The 18,748-nt window shown below is 39.8% G+C and overlaps 1 protein-coding gene across 1 annotated transcript in view; it reads left to right on the top strand.

The window, feature by feature from the left end:
* LOC306965778 (VPS10 domain-containing receptor SorCS1-like) overlaps positions 1-7,874 on the top strand; it is a 95,178-nt gene extending 87,304 nt beyond the window's left edge. The window contains exons 24-27 of the mRNA XM_079560329.1: positions 111-210; positions 1,537-1,645; positions 4,173-4,327; positions 7,603-7,874. Of these exons, the coding sequence (XP_079416455.1) occupies positions 111-210; positions 1,537-1,645; positions 4,173-4,327; positions 7,603-7,661 (423 nt within the window). The 3' untranslated portion in view covers positions 7,662-7,874. The remainder of the gene's footprint in view (positions 1-110; positions 211-1,536; positions 1,646-4,172; positions 4,328-7,602) is intronic.
* The last annotated feature ends 10,874 nt before the right edge of the window (positions 7,875-18,748 follow it).

The raw sequence follows: 18,748 nt of genomic DNA, 5'->3' as shown, positions 1-18,748 counted from the left end.
AGGCTGTCAGACGGAATGACTGCGACTGAAATATTGATGCCGGTGGTGGGATATTGCAGTGCAGCCGGGCGCTAACTGACTCTTCTCTGCTCTGTCACTCTCCCTCATAGCTTTCTCAGGTCCTGCTAAGTGCTCTGAATCAGGATCTGGTGCAGTTCGCACTCAAGCCGGGGGTGCAGGTGAACGTCTACGCCACGCGCCTCTCTCCAGGTCAGTTCGGCACACATAGGCGCTTGGGCAAACACTTTTCACGGAATATTTTTTTTAGGGAACAAGACACAGCTTGAGTGTCATGTAAACTACTCACTTTAAATAGCAGAGTAGGGGTAGACCAAAACAACACTGGACATTTCCCAGTGTGGTTTTCTGAGTGTACATTATATATAGTTTATATTTATATTTTGCAAGGGTGAGTATGTTTTATTCACTGATACTTAAATACATTTTTTAAAACTCAGAGCAGGAGATAGTCGCTCTGTTGAAGTTTTAGGGGCCAATATCTATCTTAACAATAGCAATTAGTGAATAATAAAAAAAAATGTCTAAACCAGAAAAACACCTAGATTAGAAGAATTACCAAAGCATAAATTAAATTTTCTCTAATAATGGGGTTTCCAAACTTTTTTATTGTTTTATTCATAATATGCATATTGAAATGTTCATAGATCAGTGGCCGACGCAGTAAAAGCTTTTAACGGGATGCATTTATCAGAGGTTTTCCGGTTCTCCAGACCTTTAACAAAAATGGCTGCTTGCATTTTTTTGTAGCAATTTAATAAGAAGCCTTAGGGCCACCAGAATTGTGTCTGGGGCCCGCATTTGGCCCCCGGGCCGTACGTTGGGCACCACTGAATGAATATGTCCCTGAGTACCACCTGCCAGATGCCCAAGTACTCATACTACAGTTTGAGAACCAATGCCAGAGCCTTTTGTCAAGAATGTATTGGCCTTTTCTTATTCTTGTGACCAAGAATAAGACTAATAGGTGATTGCAAATAATGGGCCCAATAGATCAGCTGAACACATATTGTTTGTCATGTTTGCAGAATTATAATAGTGATTATCATCATCAAATACATGAATACAACTATTTATAGTATTGGAAGTATTGGGCCTTCTGCATTGCTTTGATCCTTTTTATAACAACAACAACAACAACAACAACAACAACAACAACAACAACAACAACAACTTGCTAATAACATTCCTAGATTTATGGATGTGGTGGGAGATATAAAGTTCTGTGAGAAAAGGCAGGAGAAGATATGGTTAGAATGAGGCAATGTCCAAAACGAGGAGAAGGAGAGAGGACTTGTTTTATTTTAGCTTTATCTCTAGCTGTCATAGTCAGCATTTTCTAACTTGATGTGTGCCTATTTACAACACATCTGATTATCACTCTCATCAAATCCCTGCAATGTTTTAGTTTTATAAATGTGTACATTTATACATCTGTACATAAATGGTAACTATTTTCAGATCGCTAATAAACAAATCCTGCAACTACACTTCCCTTTGTTTTTCTGTATCTTGCAGCCCCCCTGGTGGACAACAGCGAAATTGTCCACAGCAGCACGGCCATCATCATGCTGGTGTCTGTCGTTCTGATGGTCTTGGCTATTTTCGTCATATATAAATTTAAAAGGTAATGCACCGTGTGCGCATAAACATATCTTTACATGCATGCTGTAGTAGTAGGTGGCCTAGTAACTTGAATAATCCATCCCCCCCAACCCACATCAATGATAGATACTGCTCTATTTCCCCTTTGTGATTTTGTAAATGCGTTTGCATAATGGCCTTATTTAGAGCCGGCCCCATTACCTACTGGTAAGCGTCGCACTCCCTGAGCTTCTGAAAGTTTCCCAGAGTATTTAGACTCCCTATATATCTGAGTTATGGACAGAGGCGGCACAATAATAGCCAGAGGGGATAAGACAATTCCCCTCTGTCTCAATCTGCGGAATATTACAGGGAATGACAGTCTAATCAGTTCTCCTGGAGAGCTGAATGGGTGTCACAGTCCTGCAGTTATCAATATTCATCTATCTGACAATGTGAGGGTTGACCTTTCGCAAATGCTAAACACAGCCATCCAAGGTGAGGCGCGGACTGCACAGGAATGGCAAGAAAGGTTGAGGAGATAAGTCCAGAGACAACATATATTATACAGTGAGGGACGTACAGTAAATAGCATCCCCTGCAGCCACTAATCCCACGCCACTCACAGGGAATTGCCTTCAATGCATTTTCTGGCATGAAACAAAAAGTTGTTGTCCCCAAAGCCATAGAAGTGTTTAAAAATACATCACACGTTGTTATTAAAAGTAGCTGCCAAACCACTGCTTGTGCACGATATATAATTGTTTCATTTCTTTCTATTGCCACTTTTACTTTACAGAGAGTTGAAATGATGTTACTGGGTCACTATGCTGAAAGCTGTGAAACGGAATTGGGATGTTAGGAATGCATCAGGAAAGTTTGGACCAGCCAGTTTTTAATTATTTCACACATTCACAACAAAAAGCTTGTTCTGTGAGAAATACTGTATAACTGGTAACTAAAATCTCCCTTTTTACCTGTTGAACGTGGGTTTGGCATTTTACTTTATTATCAATGGCATTCAAAAGGTTCTAAAAGTTTGCATTTTTTGCCTGCCTGTACCCTGTTTTAAAGACATTAACTTTCAGAAAAGTGTTCCAAATGTCGCTACGGCAGATGGAAAATCTCACCACATGGGGAGAATCTGAAATTAGAAATGCAAGATGTTAGTGTTAAGTAGAATCGAGGGGGTTGCATCTGAGGGGGATGAAAAATTGATTGAAAACTGAGGTGAACAATATGAGAGTGATGTGCAATACGCAGTGGAATGCTAAAAATGCCCACATTTCCCCCTTTGCTTTAGACTCAATCAGCTGCCGTCAACGGTTCAAAACAGGGAGGAATAGGGAGTATTGCAATTGGGACTAGATTACAAGATTCGGTTCACAGTTAATGCTTTAAGCGGTGGAAAGTACCGGAGTAAAAGTAAAAGTACAAGAAAAAATGGTTAAAGTATTTTGAATAATGTATTGTATTTATTTTTGTATATTTATTTCCACTGTGACCTCTTTGTGTCTAAAGCGGCAGTATATCTGATCAAAAACATCCCACTAATATAGTTAGAAAATACCAGTGACTCATTCAGTCTCTGACGTTTAATCTGGTTTCAATTTCTCATAAAAAATTTTTTTTCAAATATTGGAGTTTAAAAAAAATCAGTGAGAAATACTGGTAACGCTTTATAATAAGTTACATGAATTCATCCATAATTCATCATGAATTCATTAACTAATTGATCATGAATTATGCATGAATTCATGTAACCTTACGATTTCATGTGAGGTCACAAGCCTTTATGTTGAAATACTCATGAATTAACAGTTAATTCAGGCAATGAACTCATTAATGATAATAATGAATTCATCGTGATCATGATGGATTCTTTGTGTAGAAGAAAGATTTTATTTAGGAAAGCTTCTAGGTGTTAATCTGGTGTAGTTTTATTGTGTTTTTAAATGTAGCACTTTGAGATTCATTCAAATGAAAAGTGCATTTTAAATTAAATCTATTATTATTATTATATTATTATTATTATTATTAATAAACTTAAATGTAATATAGCATATAAACTTGAATCTGAAAATGATCTCATGATTAGTTCATCATGAGTTCATTGTGAATATGCGCCTTAAACTGAATTGCATGAATGCAACGCATGAATTCATGGACCTTTAATATCAAGTACATTATCAAAAGTAGGTACTTTTACACTGCTGCGTGTTGCTCCTGTATCTGTACTTTTACCTGAATTACAAAATGTAGTACGGCTTCCACCTCTGCACATTTTAAGGCATATTAACATTTGAGAGAATACTGCAACATGAATTGCTTGACTAACAAAAGAATCACATATGTTTCAGAACCTCAGGATGAGCAGGTTGTAGACATAATCCCAATGGAGACACTTTTCACAACAACTTTTCAAATTGTGATTTCAATACATTTATCTCAAAGTCCGGTTGAAAAATGCTGACAGTATGTGGGAGCTTGAGTGAAACAGAGCTGCTGGCAGCTCTCGATTCTACTTGACTATTTTTTTGTATTTTTATTTACCCTTGTGCACCCTACAGGAAGATCCCGGGCATCAACACTTACGCAGCAGAGCAGCCTGACAAAGAACAAGAGGTCATTCCGACTGTAACCTCCATAGCAGACCCAAACCCGCAGGGAGACAAGCTGACCTCGCTGGACCGTGTGGATGTACACTTAGACTCCAAAAGCAGAGGTACTATCATGTCTGCTGCTTCCTGAAGGCACCGTATAATCCATTCCACAGAGATGTTTTCTGCCCGTAAACAAATACAAGTTATAATTTAGCCCAGTAGTTTTCTATTACTGACCAAAAATTTAACAAAAAAAACATGTTGCTGTCAGTAGCCATAAAGTCCAAGAATAAAAGTTGGATTTGAGGAGGTTTATCGTCCCACATGTTATTTGGCCTGATACAATTGCACACAACCAAAGCTAGATTAAGAATTTGTATTGATTTTATGTTGTTGTTTTTTTTAGATCAACTTTATAGTCTCCTTAAAATGTGTTGTATTCTGCTGACCCCGTGCATATACATTACCATAGTTTACTATCGGTTTTACTACTTCTGGCTGCGTTTCCAGGCAATGGTTGATGGCTATAGGTCGAGGTTTATTGTTGAATACATTGTTCTCCAGAGACTCAATTAATTAGACGTGAAAGTGAGGAATCCACTGAGACAAATACGGAATCTTGAAAGCACGCAAGATATTTAAGATACAGAAGATGGACTATAAAATATAACGGATGCACTGACTTTTGCAGCAACACCTAATGATTATTAAAAACCTCTTCACCGAGCACATTTTCTCCAGTTCAGTTTTACCCAAATCTGAAAGCATCTCGACTGGAGCTTACAGCCTATAGGCCAGTGTTGCACGAAATCAATGGCTAAGACCACCTTTTTGTCACATTTTTTTCTTCTTTTTGGACTTGTTTTTGTCGCTTTTTTGTAGTGTTTTCTTTTTTTTTCTCTTGTGTTTTTGTTGCTTTGTATCGCTTTTTTGTCACTTTTTTAATGTCTTATTGTTGCTTTTGCAGTACGTTTTCGTCGCTATTTTGACCCTTTTTTTTTTTTCAAGAAGCTTTTAGATTTGGGTAATGCCAAACTGGAGAAAATGTGCTCGGTTCAGGTGGGCGCTAAGAGGTTAACGAAAATACTAACAGCCATTTAACATGTTAACCATCCCATATCATTCATAAAGTCCTAGATGATAATAGTTTTCTTAAAGGAGACATGTGAAGTAGCAACATAGTTATTGTGTTGCTAAACTTACACATCAAGTCGCGTCACAAAGGTACTTAAAGGGACACTGCATAGCATTTTGGACTATACTGTTGCCATCAGTGCAAAACATGCTCCTATTGACCAGCTCAACACAGAAAATGCTATTACTGCAAAGAATGGATCCGGATGAGGATCTTACCTATTTAAATCTCAAATTATATGGACTTTAGTCAACATCTCCATGGAGACGAGCTGGAAATGCACACTCCCGGTAAAGTTACAGTCATGTCTTAGGAGAGCTGAGCCGCTCACAGCAATAACATATGTTTGTACATTTATGAGGTATTTTTCCAATGATGAAATGATCGATCATAAATAAATGCTAGTATTTCAATTTTAGTGAAGTGAAAATCCTACGCGGTGTGGCTTTAAACTTGGTAAAATGTTTTTGCAGTATTCAATGAGTATTTTGAGCTGATAAATGATTCTATTCTTAACAATGACTTCTTGACTTACCACCAAATCTGAATTTAGTGCTCTAGTAAACACTGAAACACTGTTATCCCTATACTGTAACTGCAGATTTTCTCAAAACAAAACCTGAAACTATTCTTTGTTACTGCCGAGGTGAAAACTTCCTTTTGTTTGCTATTTGTCACACTTTTCAAATGTGTTTAACAGCAGCGTCCTTCCCTGAACCAGTGTTCCTGTTCCCTCCGCTCGCTGACACTCTGTCACTGGCTTTTTACAGGGACTGTTTCATCTTCTGAAAGTATTTCTTCCAATTAAGTCTGCTCAGGCATAAATGTTAGACCAGTATCTCAAACCCGCGGCACATGTAACCAAAACTCAACAATTAGGCCCCACTAGAGGTAGAACAGTGCTGTTTTAATTGGGATGAAGTGGCCATCTAATACGGCGATGGAAAGTAACCGCACAAGTCATGACAGCCAGTCTGAAATGAAGATTCAGCACAGGAAAAGATACCTAACATGCTCCCTGCACTGGGGAAGTTTTCGTGCCGTTTCGAACCATTCATGACACAAGTTAAAGCCACACTGCTTACCAATTCACCCAGTAAATCCCATCGAATTGGGTGTTTTTAGTGGTGAAAAATACCTCCACCAACATTTGTCTCGTTGACTTGTGTTACTTCATTCATCCAGCATACGTAACACACTGTCCCCTTTATCTTATAAGGCTCTATCTGTGTTCTGAGTAATGCATGTTTAAAGTTTTGACGATTCACAGAACAAAATGGAAATGGGTTTATGGTTTTGCAAATGAAAAACTCCAAAAAGCACCCAAATCTACAAAACTGTAGATGCGAAAGTGTGCAGAATGTGTCCAGGAACAAGAATGTGTGAATTAGGGATGCACTGATCTGACACTGGTATCGGATATCGGAGCCGATACCTGTTTTGGCTCCAACTTAAAAACACAACTTTCACCAACTAAATAAATATAGTATTAATTGTGAATATACAGTAGGCATGCTGTGTCATTTTGAAGCTTAGAACACAGAGATGAGTTAGTTTTAACCTCCATGAATACATTTTTGATCACTGCACACAAAAAAATGCTGTTAAAGATGAACTCAGTTGTAATGATCGGATCACTTTAGTAACATCATACGAAAAGATAAGGCTTTATTGATCTTAAAATAGAGAAAAGAGAAATATAAACTTTTTCACTCACAGGTATCGGATATCGGCACTCAAAACCCCCAGTATTGGTATTGGTATCGGAACCAAAAAAGCTGGATTGGTGCAACTCAAAAATGTCAGATAGAGCCTTATAATTCTAAGAGGACGACGTGGGAGCATGTGAATGTTCGAATGTTAGTTTTTTTCTTTCGTTATTTTCACATATTTTTCACACATGGCCTATTCATTGCGTTGCTGCACTTTGCACAGTTTTGTCAGGCCGCGTTTGTGACTGCATTGTGTTAGTATTCATGTGTGAGTAAAACACAATCAAGCGCCAAGTAAGGGGAATGCCTGTGTGAATTATTTGACCCAATAAAATAATTAGTGCATCAGGAAGGAAGGCAGCGCGGTGAAAGCATTTTCATCAAGAAATATCTACACGGTTCCAGTTGATTTACCTCCAGCGGCGGCTAAACAATCGACCCATCCAAGATAAATGCGTTTGCTTGCAAAAAAAAATACACTCTTATGCAAATAGCAACATAAAACTTCTTTCTCTGTGTGTGTGTGTGTCTGTGCCTTCTCCCCTGCCAGGCTACCTGCCATCGCGCGCTGACATCAAGCTCTCTGATGAAGCGCCCCATGTGTTTTAATGGTGAGAGTCCATGACCGCCTCGAAAGCAATACATCTTCTTTGGCAGTTACTTCCAGCAAGCTACGGAACCGCGGTCGCAATGAACGGTCTCGGGTGTTTTGCTAACCCATGCATGGACGGACCAGCTCACACTGTGCTGCCTAATCCCTCCGAGGAGACTGTACAGATTTATACTCGCTTCTGAGAGAGAGAGGGGGACCAAAAAAAATAATAATCAAAAATCAAAACTAGAACACTTTTTGACTGGGAAATACTTTTTTGCAAAGACGCTTGATCTTTTTAATGTAAATATTGTACATTCGTAATGGACTTGGGTTGAGGTTATTTGTCTCAGCTAGTTGTGGCCGTGTTGCGTTGATGTAAAAATATCCAGCAGTGCATATGTTGAATATTATCTGTACGAAGAATACTGTGCAAAAGTCTTAAGGAAATTCATAACAGTAGAAGGAGAGGAGGGAGAAGATTCATTTTCAACCCAATAAGGTATGACACAAACACACTGGTCTCGTCTGTCTACAAGAACATGCATCATCAAAAGACCTAATGAACCTAATCAGACTATTATGAGGCCGTGAGGAAAATGTGATTCAGTGTGGAAAAACACAATGACACAGTAAGTGGTGCCACCTTCGCTTGTATGAATGTTTTCAAAACCTGGAGATAGAAATGTGAAGAGACGTCAAGTAACACTAGTACGCTGGATGCACACTTTAAGGGGGGGTGATGCAACTTTTACCCTGTACAATGTTCTCTCATCAAAAAACATACCCGAAGTAGTGTTTTTCGAGCCACTCGCAGCGCAGCTTTGAGTAATCTTTGAATCTTCTCCAGTGGCTTTTTTCAGACAGCTCCCAGTGAGCTCCACCTACATTTGAACGTGGATAGAGACAAAAGCAGCGATTAGAAAGATTTATTGACATAAATATGTTGCCGATCAGATCTCGGCAGTAGACATCGATATCAGGATTAAAGTTAGTATGGATGGGTAGGTTAGAGTTAGGGATGTCTCTCCCCAGAGCCTGGACACTGGAGGTGGTATGGGAGACGGGCGGAGGATGTAGCAGGATGAAGGAAGGGGTGGAGGTGGGTCGCAGCACAGCTGGGAAGCTGATGAACGCTGGAGCTTAAACGCAGGACCGCGAGTCGCGACGAGTGCGTGGCTTTGCGCTGATTGGCTGAGGTGGAGGTGTGACCCTGATCATTAGCTGGAGGTAGGTGATGCTGAAATTAGTCTTATGGGGGCTTATGGGGATTTTGTAAGCATACCAGGGAGTCAAACTACTGAATAATTTAGTTTCAGCTGTTTTAGATCAATATTGCATTTTCTAACCAACAAAGTGAAAGATAGTGATGAAGATGTGCAAGCAAATTAATACCAAATACCTGCAAAAGCATGATACCCCCTTAGGTTAATGTACTTTCATATCTTGCCATTCTCTTTCCTGGACTGAAGCTCTTCTAGTTTGGAGCAAAATGCTGGTTTCATCGTTTTCTTCACAATTTGCGTTGAGCTCCTCCGTTGGTCTGGGAACGCCTCAGATTCCATCCCCAGGAAGAGCGACAGGCATAGTGTGTTTGTGGATAGAGAAGTCCGGGCAGATCATGAAAGGGTAGATGTGTTTTTTTTAACTTTGTTTGTAACTGTACAGAACCCTTCCAAATCTCTATCTCTATCTTTGTTAGTTTCTGACCTTTCCTGAAATCGGCAAAACAAAAAAAAACAAAAAAAAAAAAAAAATCAAATGTCACCGGTATCCGCTGAAGCATTTTCCTTACACGCCTCCCTAAAACTTTTGCACAGTTCTATAGCGCCTCTGTTTTTCTTTTTGTTCTCCTGTGTTGTGCCGCGGTTTACTTTGTTTAACTATGTGGAAATGGCTTATCGGAGTTACAGCGGAGACAGTGAGCGGCGCGCGGATTCATTAAGCCTTGTGCAATCAGCAAATCTTATCGGCCCATTCTCATCAAATGAAAGCCCGCAATATCCAGGAGAAGATGAAGGCCTCCCAGCCCCACATCTGTGTATTCCATCAAGACTTGTCTCCCCCACACCCTCCACAATGTTATATATGTCACAACAAAAAAGCCTCGCAGATGATTGAAGAAGATAGGCTTTCAATAGGTAGAAGCGGCACTAAGCAATCCCTCTTGTTTAGGAGACCCAAATAAGTCAGTCTATCGCAAAACTTCACTCCATAACTGTCAAAAACATATGCATACATCCAGTTGCTGCTTCGAATTGTTATCTTCTCCACAAGTCTAGACCGGCTTCAGGAATCAATCTGACTTTTTGAACTCTTTTTTTTGTCGCCGGGAGCATCCACTGTACCGTTTTCTCCAGTAAATCCAAATGTAAATGTTGTGAATTTAATTAGTTTCCGAGCGAAAGGGATAGAGAGGAGGCAGCTATAGTTGACAGAATGCCTGCTGTGCGGCAGAGGCAAGCTGGGAAAGTGTTTGTGTCTGATTTTATTTTAGGTGGAGGCAATTGGCAGACAAGACGGCGGTCACGGGGTCTAAGGAGAACACAAAGTAAAGTCCTACTTTGAATTTACAAAAGTGGATGGAGTCTTGTTTTTTATCTGTTTTCTTACTTTTTCATCCACAGTCCTTCTGAAATAATCTGAAGACGTTTTGATTTGGGGAGGTGTCGTGTGGTTCGAGACAGTCTGTAGGTGTTTCCACTATCCAAAGAGAACCAATCCTCCCCCATAAAGTTGGTTCAAAGTGAGCAGATCAGGGTCCCCCTACGCAGTTGTGTCTGGAGCAGTTTGGTAAAGGAGGAGCTACGCATCGCTGCACAGTAATTGGACATGAGAGATTGCACACTCGGGCAAAAACAACAAGACAAAAAGCAGAAATGAACAGAAAATAATTTTGTTTTAAACAAAAGCGCGCTTGTTCTTGTGATAAGCAGACATATTCCATAAGATATTGCAATTTAAATGTTGCACTACCAAAACGAACAACTTCAGCTGCTGTTTTCTGTTGAGAATAGAAATGTATTTCAACTTTAGATGCATTCATGAAGTTTCTAGCACTCGTTTTTATCATTTATTTGAGCTGGAAAAAGAAAGTTACTCTCTTTAGTGCCGTCTCAGGACCCACCAGGTATCTAAAGAAATCTATTTTCAACTAACTAACTACTGTATCTTCAGTTTTTGGGACTCAACTGTTCCCGGCCCTAGTTTGACCTGGTCCTGACAGTGCCCAAAGACCCGTTGATTACTCCCATAACCCCTGTACTACGGCCCCTGTTGAAATGCCTTATGTGTGTTATTTTTGCAAAGGATACAGTGTATTTAGTGTTTTTCTGATTTCCTTTTTGTCTCTTTCCGTGCGGGCCGAAAGAGACATTTTTAAACCGTGTCTATGTGTGAACCTCTGGTTTCAAATGCATAGGCCTACAGTTCTATTGACTTACTTATTTTATATGTATATTTCATTTATGTTTTTTTTTTGGTGTTTCAGCGTAATGTAGTTGTGTTCACAGTAATTCAATGCCCATTTACAGAATTATGTGAGTGATTACAGTCTTGTTGCTAAATGCTCTGTCTGTGTTGCATTCATGTGGTACTTAGTTTCTTGAAGTTTCCAAGTGAGAAAGCAATGACTTATTTTTGGCATTTACAGCAGGTTCTCTCCACTTGAGAAACCTCCAGGTGTTTTCTCTCTCCGTAGATCGGCACATTAATCAATTTGCTTTGCATGTTTTTTACATTCATTAAAACCAAAATGCCAATAATGATTAAAATCCAGCTGCAACCAACTTACCTTTCGACCAAAGTGTAAATGCCACATTAACAGCAGTCGATATCATCTCCAGCCTACATGCTTCGTAATTATAGGTCACAATGAAATCGTAACAATTTTAGAAGGTTAATTACAACAAGTTGATTTTTATTTATTTATTTTTCCCTCGTCAAAAACATACCTGCAGTTGTTTCAGTAATCCTGCATATTCAGTTCACCTCATATATTTGCTCTCTTCACTACATCAGCCTCATAATGTTCATTGTTCATATATACCAGGTTTGATTAGGTCAGTACTCAAATTGCCTTCACTATGCGGCGCAAATACTTAAACTGCTGTTGTTTTCAGCATTTGTTTCAAATATTCTTCAAGGAATACCTAAGCATGTCACTATGGGTCTTTTTTCCATATGATACGGGGTGGGACGAAGCGGTTTGGGGGTATTTCCACTGCCTAAACTGAACAGAACCTGGCCCAGAGGGGGGTCTACGCTGCTCCAGGTTAGGGCACAGCTTTAATAGGATTAGGTAGAACACACTTCAGCAACTATAACAGAAATCTATTATTTAAATGACCAAGTACCTATTTTATTTGCGTTTGTCATATTAGATAGCACTCACTTCAAGAATTAAACCTGTATTTATTGAATGGAAAGCATTTTCAAAGAATCCAACACTAGTTAAAGGCCCTAAACCTGATTTCCGGATTACAAACAACGAAATTAATCACTAAATTAAAATGGTAGTTGTGGTCCATTCCTAGCTAACCGGCAAGTTCATGAAATTGATACAAATGTGATATAAATCGATACAAATGCTTTATAGGGTGTTTCTCCCACTAATTTCGGAATTTACAGTGTCCATTACGAGAACAAAAATCAGGTATTGGGCCTTTAAAGCAGTACTAAGTAACTCATGCCCCTAGAGGCCATAAGCGCCACTGCAGGTGTCGTAGTATATTGCGTTTTTTTACTCATTAATTGTCCATGAGAGTAAATACTACGCTGATAGAAAAGACAAAGGGAGAGAGGGATATTGTACATCCTATTACACAATGGAGATCATTTTTTCATTCAAACTTAGATCTAAATACTGTTTAAGTGGCGCTAGCCCGCAGTTAGCTTTGCCCGTTAGCTTCTACTTCGTGATTCCATTAGTGTGTATTGGGGCCTCCGAACCGTAGGCAGCAAAGTTGCAATTGTGGTTTTCTGGCCAGAGACCCCAGGGGGAGATGAAAGACCCCCCCCCCAATCCTCCCATTAGCACTTGTATTACTCCCAGAGGGATTACGAAACTTTATTAAGGTAAACAAGTTACTTCGTACTGCTTTAAATGTATTGCATTTTAGTAAAGTGGCGAAGAGAATAAAAATTGATGTTGAAAAGTTGGCTGTGTCTTGATTGATCACCCCCTGCAGCGCGGCATAGTGGTCTGGGCCAGTTTTATTCCAAAACTCCCTGAAACACAAACCCGTGGATTTTAAAACCGCTCCTCAGTGACCCGCTGTTCCACTCCCATTGAAAGACGCTCCATTACAGTATTTCGTTTAGGGCATCAGTATTTGAGACCCCAATTTTTCCGCATTTCCGAGTGCCACATAAATGCACCCTCTGTCTTTTATCGATTGTATTGTGTTGTTTTCCTCTTCTCTGTGGGTGAAAAAAAAAAAGCGCTGGACCATGCCCCGATTCTCTCCTATTTTCACTGTGGTGGGACTGACACAACTGAACCAACTGCATCTAAACATGGCACATGTCGGCTTTTTCTTTCTTTTCTTTTTTTCTCCTTTCTTTCTGTACAGTAACACAATGCGAATCCTGCTCCTCAGCCCCACTCTAGTTTGTCCCCCCCCGGAGGACCACGGACATAAGGCTTTGCGGATCGTACCGTCTTCAGCGCCTCCCAGGGACACGCGGCTATACAGAGAAGACATATTTGTGTTGTCAACAGCAGCCTACGCACGCCGCTTTGGTCAGCCGCCGTCTCTTTGGGATACATAGCAGGACTCTTCTTCATCCAACTTTCTTTTTTTTCTTTCCCTTTCTAAGTGTTGTCAGCTTCATGCGTCAGAAAGACAAATGGACTGGAGGCTTCTCTCTCTTTGTTTTTCCAGGCCCCCCCCTCCCTTTTTCCACTCTTCAAATCTGGCATACAATAAACTGATTTGTTCTAAGAAGACGCCACACCAGGAAGCTTGTTATACTCCTCTTAACACCATTTTTGGGCCAATAATCAAACTTGTGAATAAGACTGTGAACATATTTGCATGGGATTTTTTTTTGTGTGTTTTTGTTATTTTTTAAAAAGCTATTTCCGTTGCGATAAAAATGTAAAAACCCCCAAAAAATTGTGAACCGCTATGTTTTGTTTATTTTCTGTTGCTTAAGAAGAGACTGGACAGCTCATTCATTACAAGTGATGTGATTATTAAGTGGGTTGTTTTGGTCATGTTTTTTCCCCCCCTTTTTTTTCATCTCAGCAGGAGTTACCGTAGTTGCCGAAATAAAGCAGCAAAGTGGACGCAGCGTGCATGGTTGATGGCGCGAGCGTTGGAGAAAGCCTTTGATCGACTGGGGGAAATCAATGGTGTTGATTGGGGGCTTTTAGTTTGCCGTTGACCTTTTGATGTTGTCAATCAGAACGCTTCATTAAAAGGGGGGCTTCACCTCAGAACACAGCCGTCAAAGACACAAAAAGTCCAGGAGCGAGAGCCGTACACACAACTTTGGCTTTGACTTTGAGTCTGGTAGTGCTTATGCAGCATGACTTTAGATCCACTGGCTAATTAAATCCTTCGAAAACTGGACCGCTATTCTTGTCCGAGCTCAGGAAAGGCAATCCAAATATCAGAGAATTGAGTCCGCATGAGTCAATGGATTTTCCTTCCAGCATTGATACAGTGTATACATGTTTGTTGACTCTACACGCTGGTATTCGATTCGCCTCTCTAGCCGTAACCAGACGAAACAGCCTCTGAAGGACATGCCAATGCGGAATAATATTATGGAAAAGCTCATTTACATCATATTTAAAGATTGTTTTATTTATTTTATAACAGCGGTTGCGTATTTATGTTTTATTGAGGGATTTGGGGAATTTTTGAAAACGTGTGCAATTGTTGTACAATCTAAATTAATTGAGCCACAAGCAAAGTCAGTGTCCTTGTTTGTGCCAGTTCCAAATGACAACAGACTTCTATTTGTAGGGATCTTAAATTCAAAACATAAAGGTCAAATGAATATGTTGACAGGATATGATGACAGTGGAGAATCTGGAGACACACTAATAATGTTGGTCCTCCTTATGCTTTAGTTTTTGTTCTTTCATGGCTGCAACTGCATCTGTTTTTTGTTTTTTTTTGGTATATACTGATTTTTGTCTTTCAAACAAGCTCCCTCTGAAGTACCTAACATGAATGTCCTGAATAAATCAGCCCTATGCCCCTCATATAGCAGCGGCTTCTCATATAGTTCAACACTGAAGAAGCATCATTCACAGGATTATAGATGAGGCATTTTTTTTAAATTGACCCAAAATATCAGCGGTGCATCGGCATTGGCTTTAGACAAACCCACGTCGGTCGACCTCTATTGGATATATTTCTATGATTGGAACCTTTACTATAATAATAAATGTTTAGTGACTGCTTTTGGTAATTTCTGCACACTTTACATATGGCCTCCCTGCTGCACATCAGTAAGACAAAGAAGCACGTAGTCCTCACTCAGCCAATCAGAAGAGATCACAATACATCAACAGATCCCACTTTGACCAATCAGCAGAGATTGGTCGCGCTCTAAACTTCCTGTTTTCTCTAAAGTCTGAAAAAGACTCAAGTCTGCCTAAATTCATGGTACCATCCTTTACATAACTTCAAAACTAACAATGGTAAGTTGATGAAACTCACACATTTTATTGGTTAATAATTGTGCTAAGGGATGATATGTGTTGGTTTTGGAGGACGTAGTGCAATAAGTGAAATTACAGCATGAAAAAGGCAGGCACCATATTTGATCATATGCCCTGTTCACTTAAACCTTAAGTAAGCTAACTAGTGTTGTCCATATTTGGACATGGCCCATTAGTCATACTTACAGTATTTTCTTGACAAAAGAAAAACTTAGGACTATGTTTTTATGTTGCCAAAGGTTATTTTTAGTCACATTTTTAGTCAGATAATATTGGAGGTGACTGACCCCGCCCACTGCACGTAAAGCACAATCACATTACAAAAGCTCTTCCTATAACTGGTGTGATCATTCAAACATCAATATCACAAAACACAACGCCTCCTGAATACCAGCATCCCCGAGACCTGAAAGTACTTTTTGTATGCTTTAATGTACACCTTTTGTATTTGTTTTACCATTTAAAGGGCAATGAACTAAATATGGTAATTTTGTTTACACAGTTATTTTTTACCTCTTGAGGGCAAGGAACCAATTATGGTTTCTTCGCTCAAATTGATTTTCTGCCTGATTTTGAAAATTTTTGAAAAATGTTAAAACAGAACAAAATTTGCGTTATGTCCCCCAATAACACTCTTAAGTTAAAGGGTTAACTTAAGTTAAAACACAAAAAACCCATCAATAAAAATATCGGCCTATGTATCGGCTCTCGGCTATGCCAACCCCCTTCATAATGGTATCGGACACGAAAAAATCCTTACTTTTAACCGCATCATAATGCAATGTCAGCTTTACAAACATACCTGGAGACAGTGTTGGGCTTCCCTCATATTTAGTCCATCTCCCTCTAATCAGTGGAAATTTCCTTTACGTTTCTCTGAATTTATGGTTCCAGATGAATTGTTCTATATCTATACCTGCTGACTAGCGTGTTTGCCAGCGCATATCTTTTTTAAAGTTTCAGTTTTGCTTTGCTGCCTTGATCGCCAGTGCACAACTCGAGGAAGTGCACCATCTGCTGGTGTTTAGCACAACTTAATATTGTAATTTTACATACTATCAAACAGGACGTTTTCAAGACACTCATGTTATTTTAAGGTAGGTTGCAAAAAACCAAAGTAGCACTAAGTAGCTGTAATAGCCCTTATAAAGTATAAGACGGGACCATTAAACCTCTTTATTATGCAAGAATGACAAAGCATAATCGAGTGTGGCTTTGGAAAAGCAGCACTGTGTTCTGTGGATGCCCTCTGTAAAACCCTCTGGAATGTGAAATTTGAGTTTTGACCTTTTGAGGCTGCAGTAGTTGTGGAATAATGGCCACACATTAACTCTGCATATAATACACATCATTATCTTTGGCCATTTAAAATTTTACGGTCATATAAAAAATTAAAAAAAAGAAATCCATGGAAATTAATTCATTCTATATAGCTTATTGCTGATATGAGTTAGAGAGAGACTTTGAAAGCCTTTCTTGGCTACTTTGGATATGAGACGGTGTAAATCCTTGACAATAGCCAGTTAATTGCTAGCCTGACCCGAGCAGGAACTATTCACATTCATATTTTCCGATTCCCCCTACAAGCCTGTCTTATACACAGAAAGGATAGACATGCAGACTCCCCACCCTTCAACCCTTTAAGACTAATTTATTAACAGGGGCCTCCTCTCAGTGTCAGTTTATCCCCAAAGCCTCAAAGTCTATTTCCGCGTTGTTTCAAAACAGGTGTTTGCTTTCTCTCCGCGTTCAACACTGCATCCATTTAAGGGACCTAACGAAGGGACAATGAAGTCGCCCAGGGTGATTCTAATGGGCTGGTCTTTTTCACTCTCCCGCTGAGCTACAAATTAATTATCCTCTCTCCAGGAAATCGACGCGAGGCACACTACGGCGCAATCACGGAAGATTTTCCCCAAGTGGCTGCGTATAGCACCTGGAATGAAAAATATCCCCCGCGACAATAACCCAAAGCTATATTGTGTTAGCCTCGCTGTGAAATTGATGAGCATGTTTCCTTTCATTGAGTGCTACATTATAGTGTCGGACGCCGGCGGATCGTCCATTAGTGATTGTCACCGCCTTGATTTGATTGTGCCGGAGACTGTCCCAGGGCAGTTAGGGAGGGGGGGGTGCGCGGGGGTTAATATGGGGCTGAGGAAGACGCGGCGCACATTAAGGCTCTCGGGGCGCCCATGGATGCTCCGTCACGAAGATTGGTGCGTGATGGAAGGCGGCTCGACGACATGCAAAACAATGGGTTTGTTTTCATTAGGGGGAGCGGTGTCTCCCAGTGGCCGCCACCTCATAGACACAACAGATGGGAATGCTTTCTTTCGTTTGATGCAATGACCAGAATGAAGAGAGGGTTTCTCTGAAGTCACGACAAGCTATATGCGGGCATGAGCTGTGGTTTCAATGTGTTTTCATTCCCATTCCCCTATGTTGTCCCGTTAAAGGTACACTGTGTAACATTTTGGACTATACTGTTGCCATCAATACAAAACATGATCTTGCTCAACACAGAACATGCTATTTTTGCAGTGGGTAATCAAAGAATGGATTTGGACGAGGACCAAACCTATTTAAATCTCAAATTCTGCTGCCTTTGGTCAACATCTCCATGGCGACGAGCTGGAGACGCACCCACTCCCGGTAAAGTTACAGTCATGTCTTAGGAGAGCTGAGCCGCTCACAGCAAAGGCACATGTTTGTTTGTACATTTATGAGGTATTTTACAATGATGAAAATATCTGTCATGAAATAAATGCTTGTATTTCAATATTTTTTGTTTGGTAAAATGTTGCGAGGTGTAGCTTTAAGAAATACTGTAATGTTACACATCATTTAAGATATATTGTGGAATACTGATCTAAGATATCAACATGATTTTCAAAAGCCTGAAAATGCCAAAGGGATACTGGCTTGTTCACCACTTGCCCCAAGCCCATATAAATCAGTTCCATTTTTATGCCAGTGCCAGTTGTGTCAGTGCAAACAAGGCAGGCAGTGCACTTTGACTAAATACAGGGGGGATTTTTTTTCAAGTGAAGATTTTTGGGATCATGTTAGTGAGTGTAGGGCCCTTTATAAGTTCAAAATTGATGACGTTGAACACATTTACTATTCGTAAGATTCTCATTGAAGCTGGATGCTTGGCTCTCTGTAATGAAAAACAAAAAAAACAAAAAAAACATTTCAAGGTTGATACCTTCAAGCCGCTTGGGAATTTACACATAATGGAACACAAATTCAAGCAATTTGAATTCCCCAAATTAAAAATATAATAATAATGGTAACACGCAGAGGATACCAATTACATTTTCTGAACTACACCCATTTGAGCAACTCTATGAACAAATTGTACTTCTAGCAGTAGTTGGTATCGCTTTAGATTAAGGTGTTCTCATTAAGTATTAATAA

Source organism: Gobius niger (genome assembly GCF_951799975.1).
Source record: "Gobius niger genome assembly, chromosome: 7".
In the NCBI taxonomy this organism is placed as follows: Eukaryota; Metazoa; Chordata; class Actinopteri; order Gobiiformes; family Gobiidae; genus Gobius; species Gobius niger.
The sequence above is the reverse complement of the archived record's forward strand: the minus strand, read 5'-3'. Positions and strand labels throughout refer to the sequence as shown.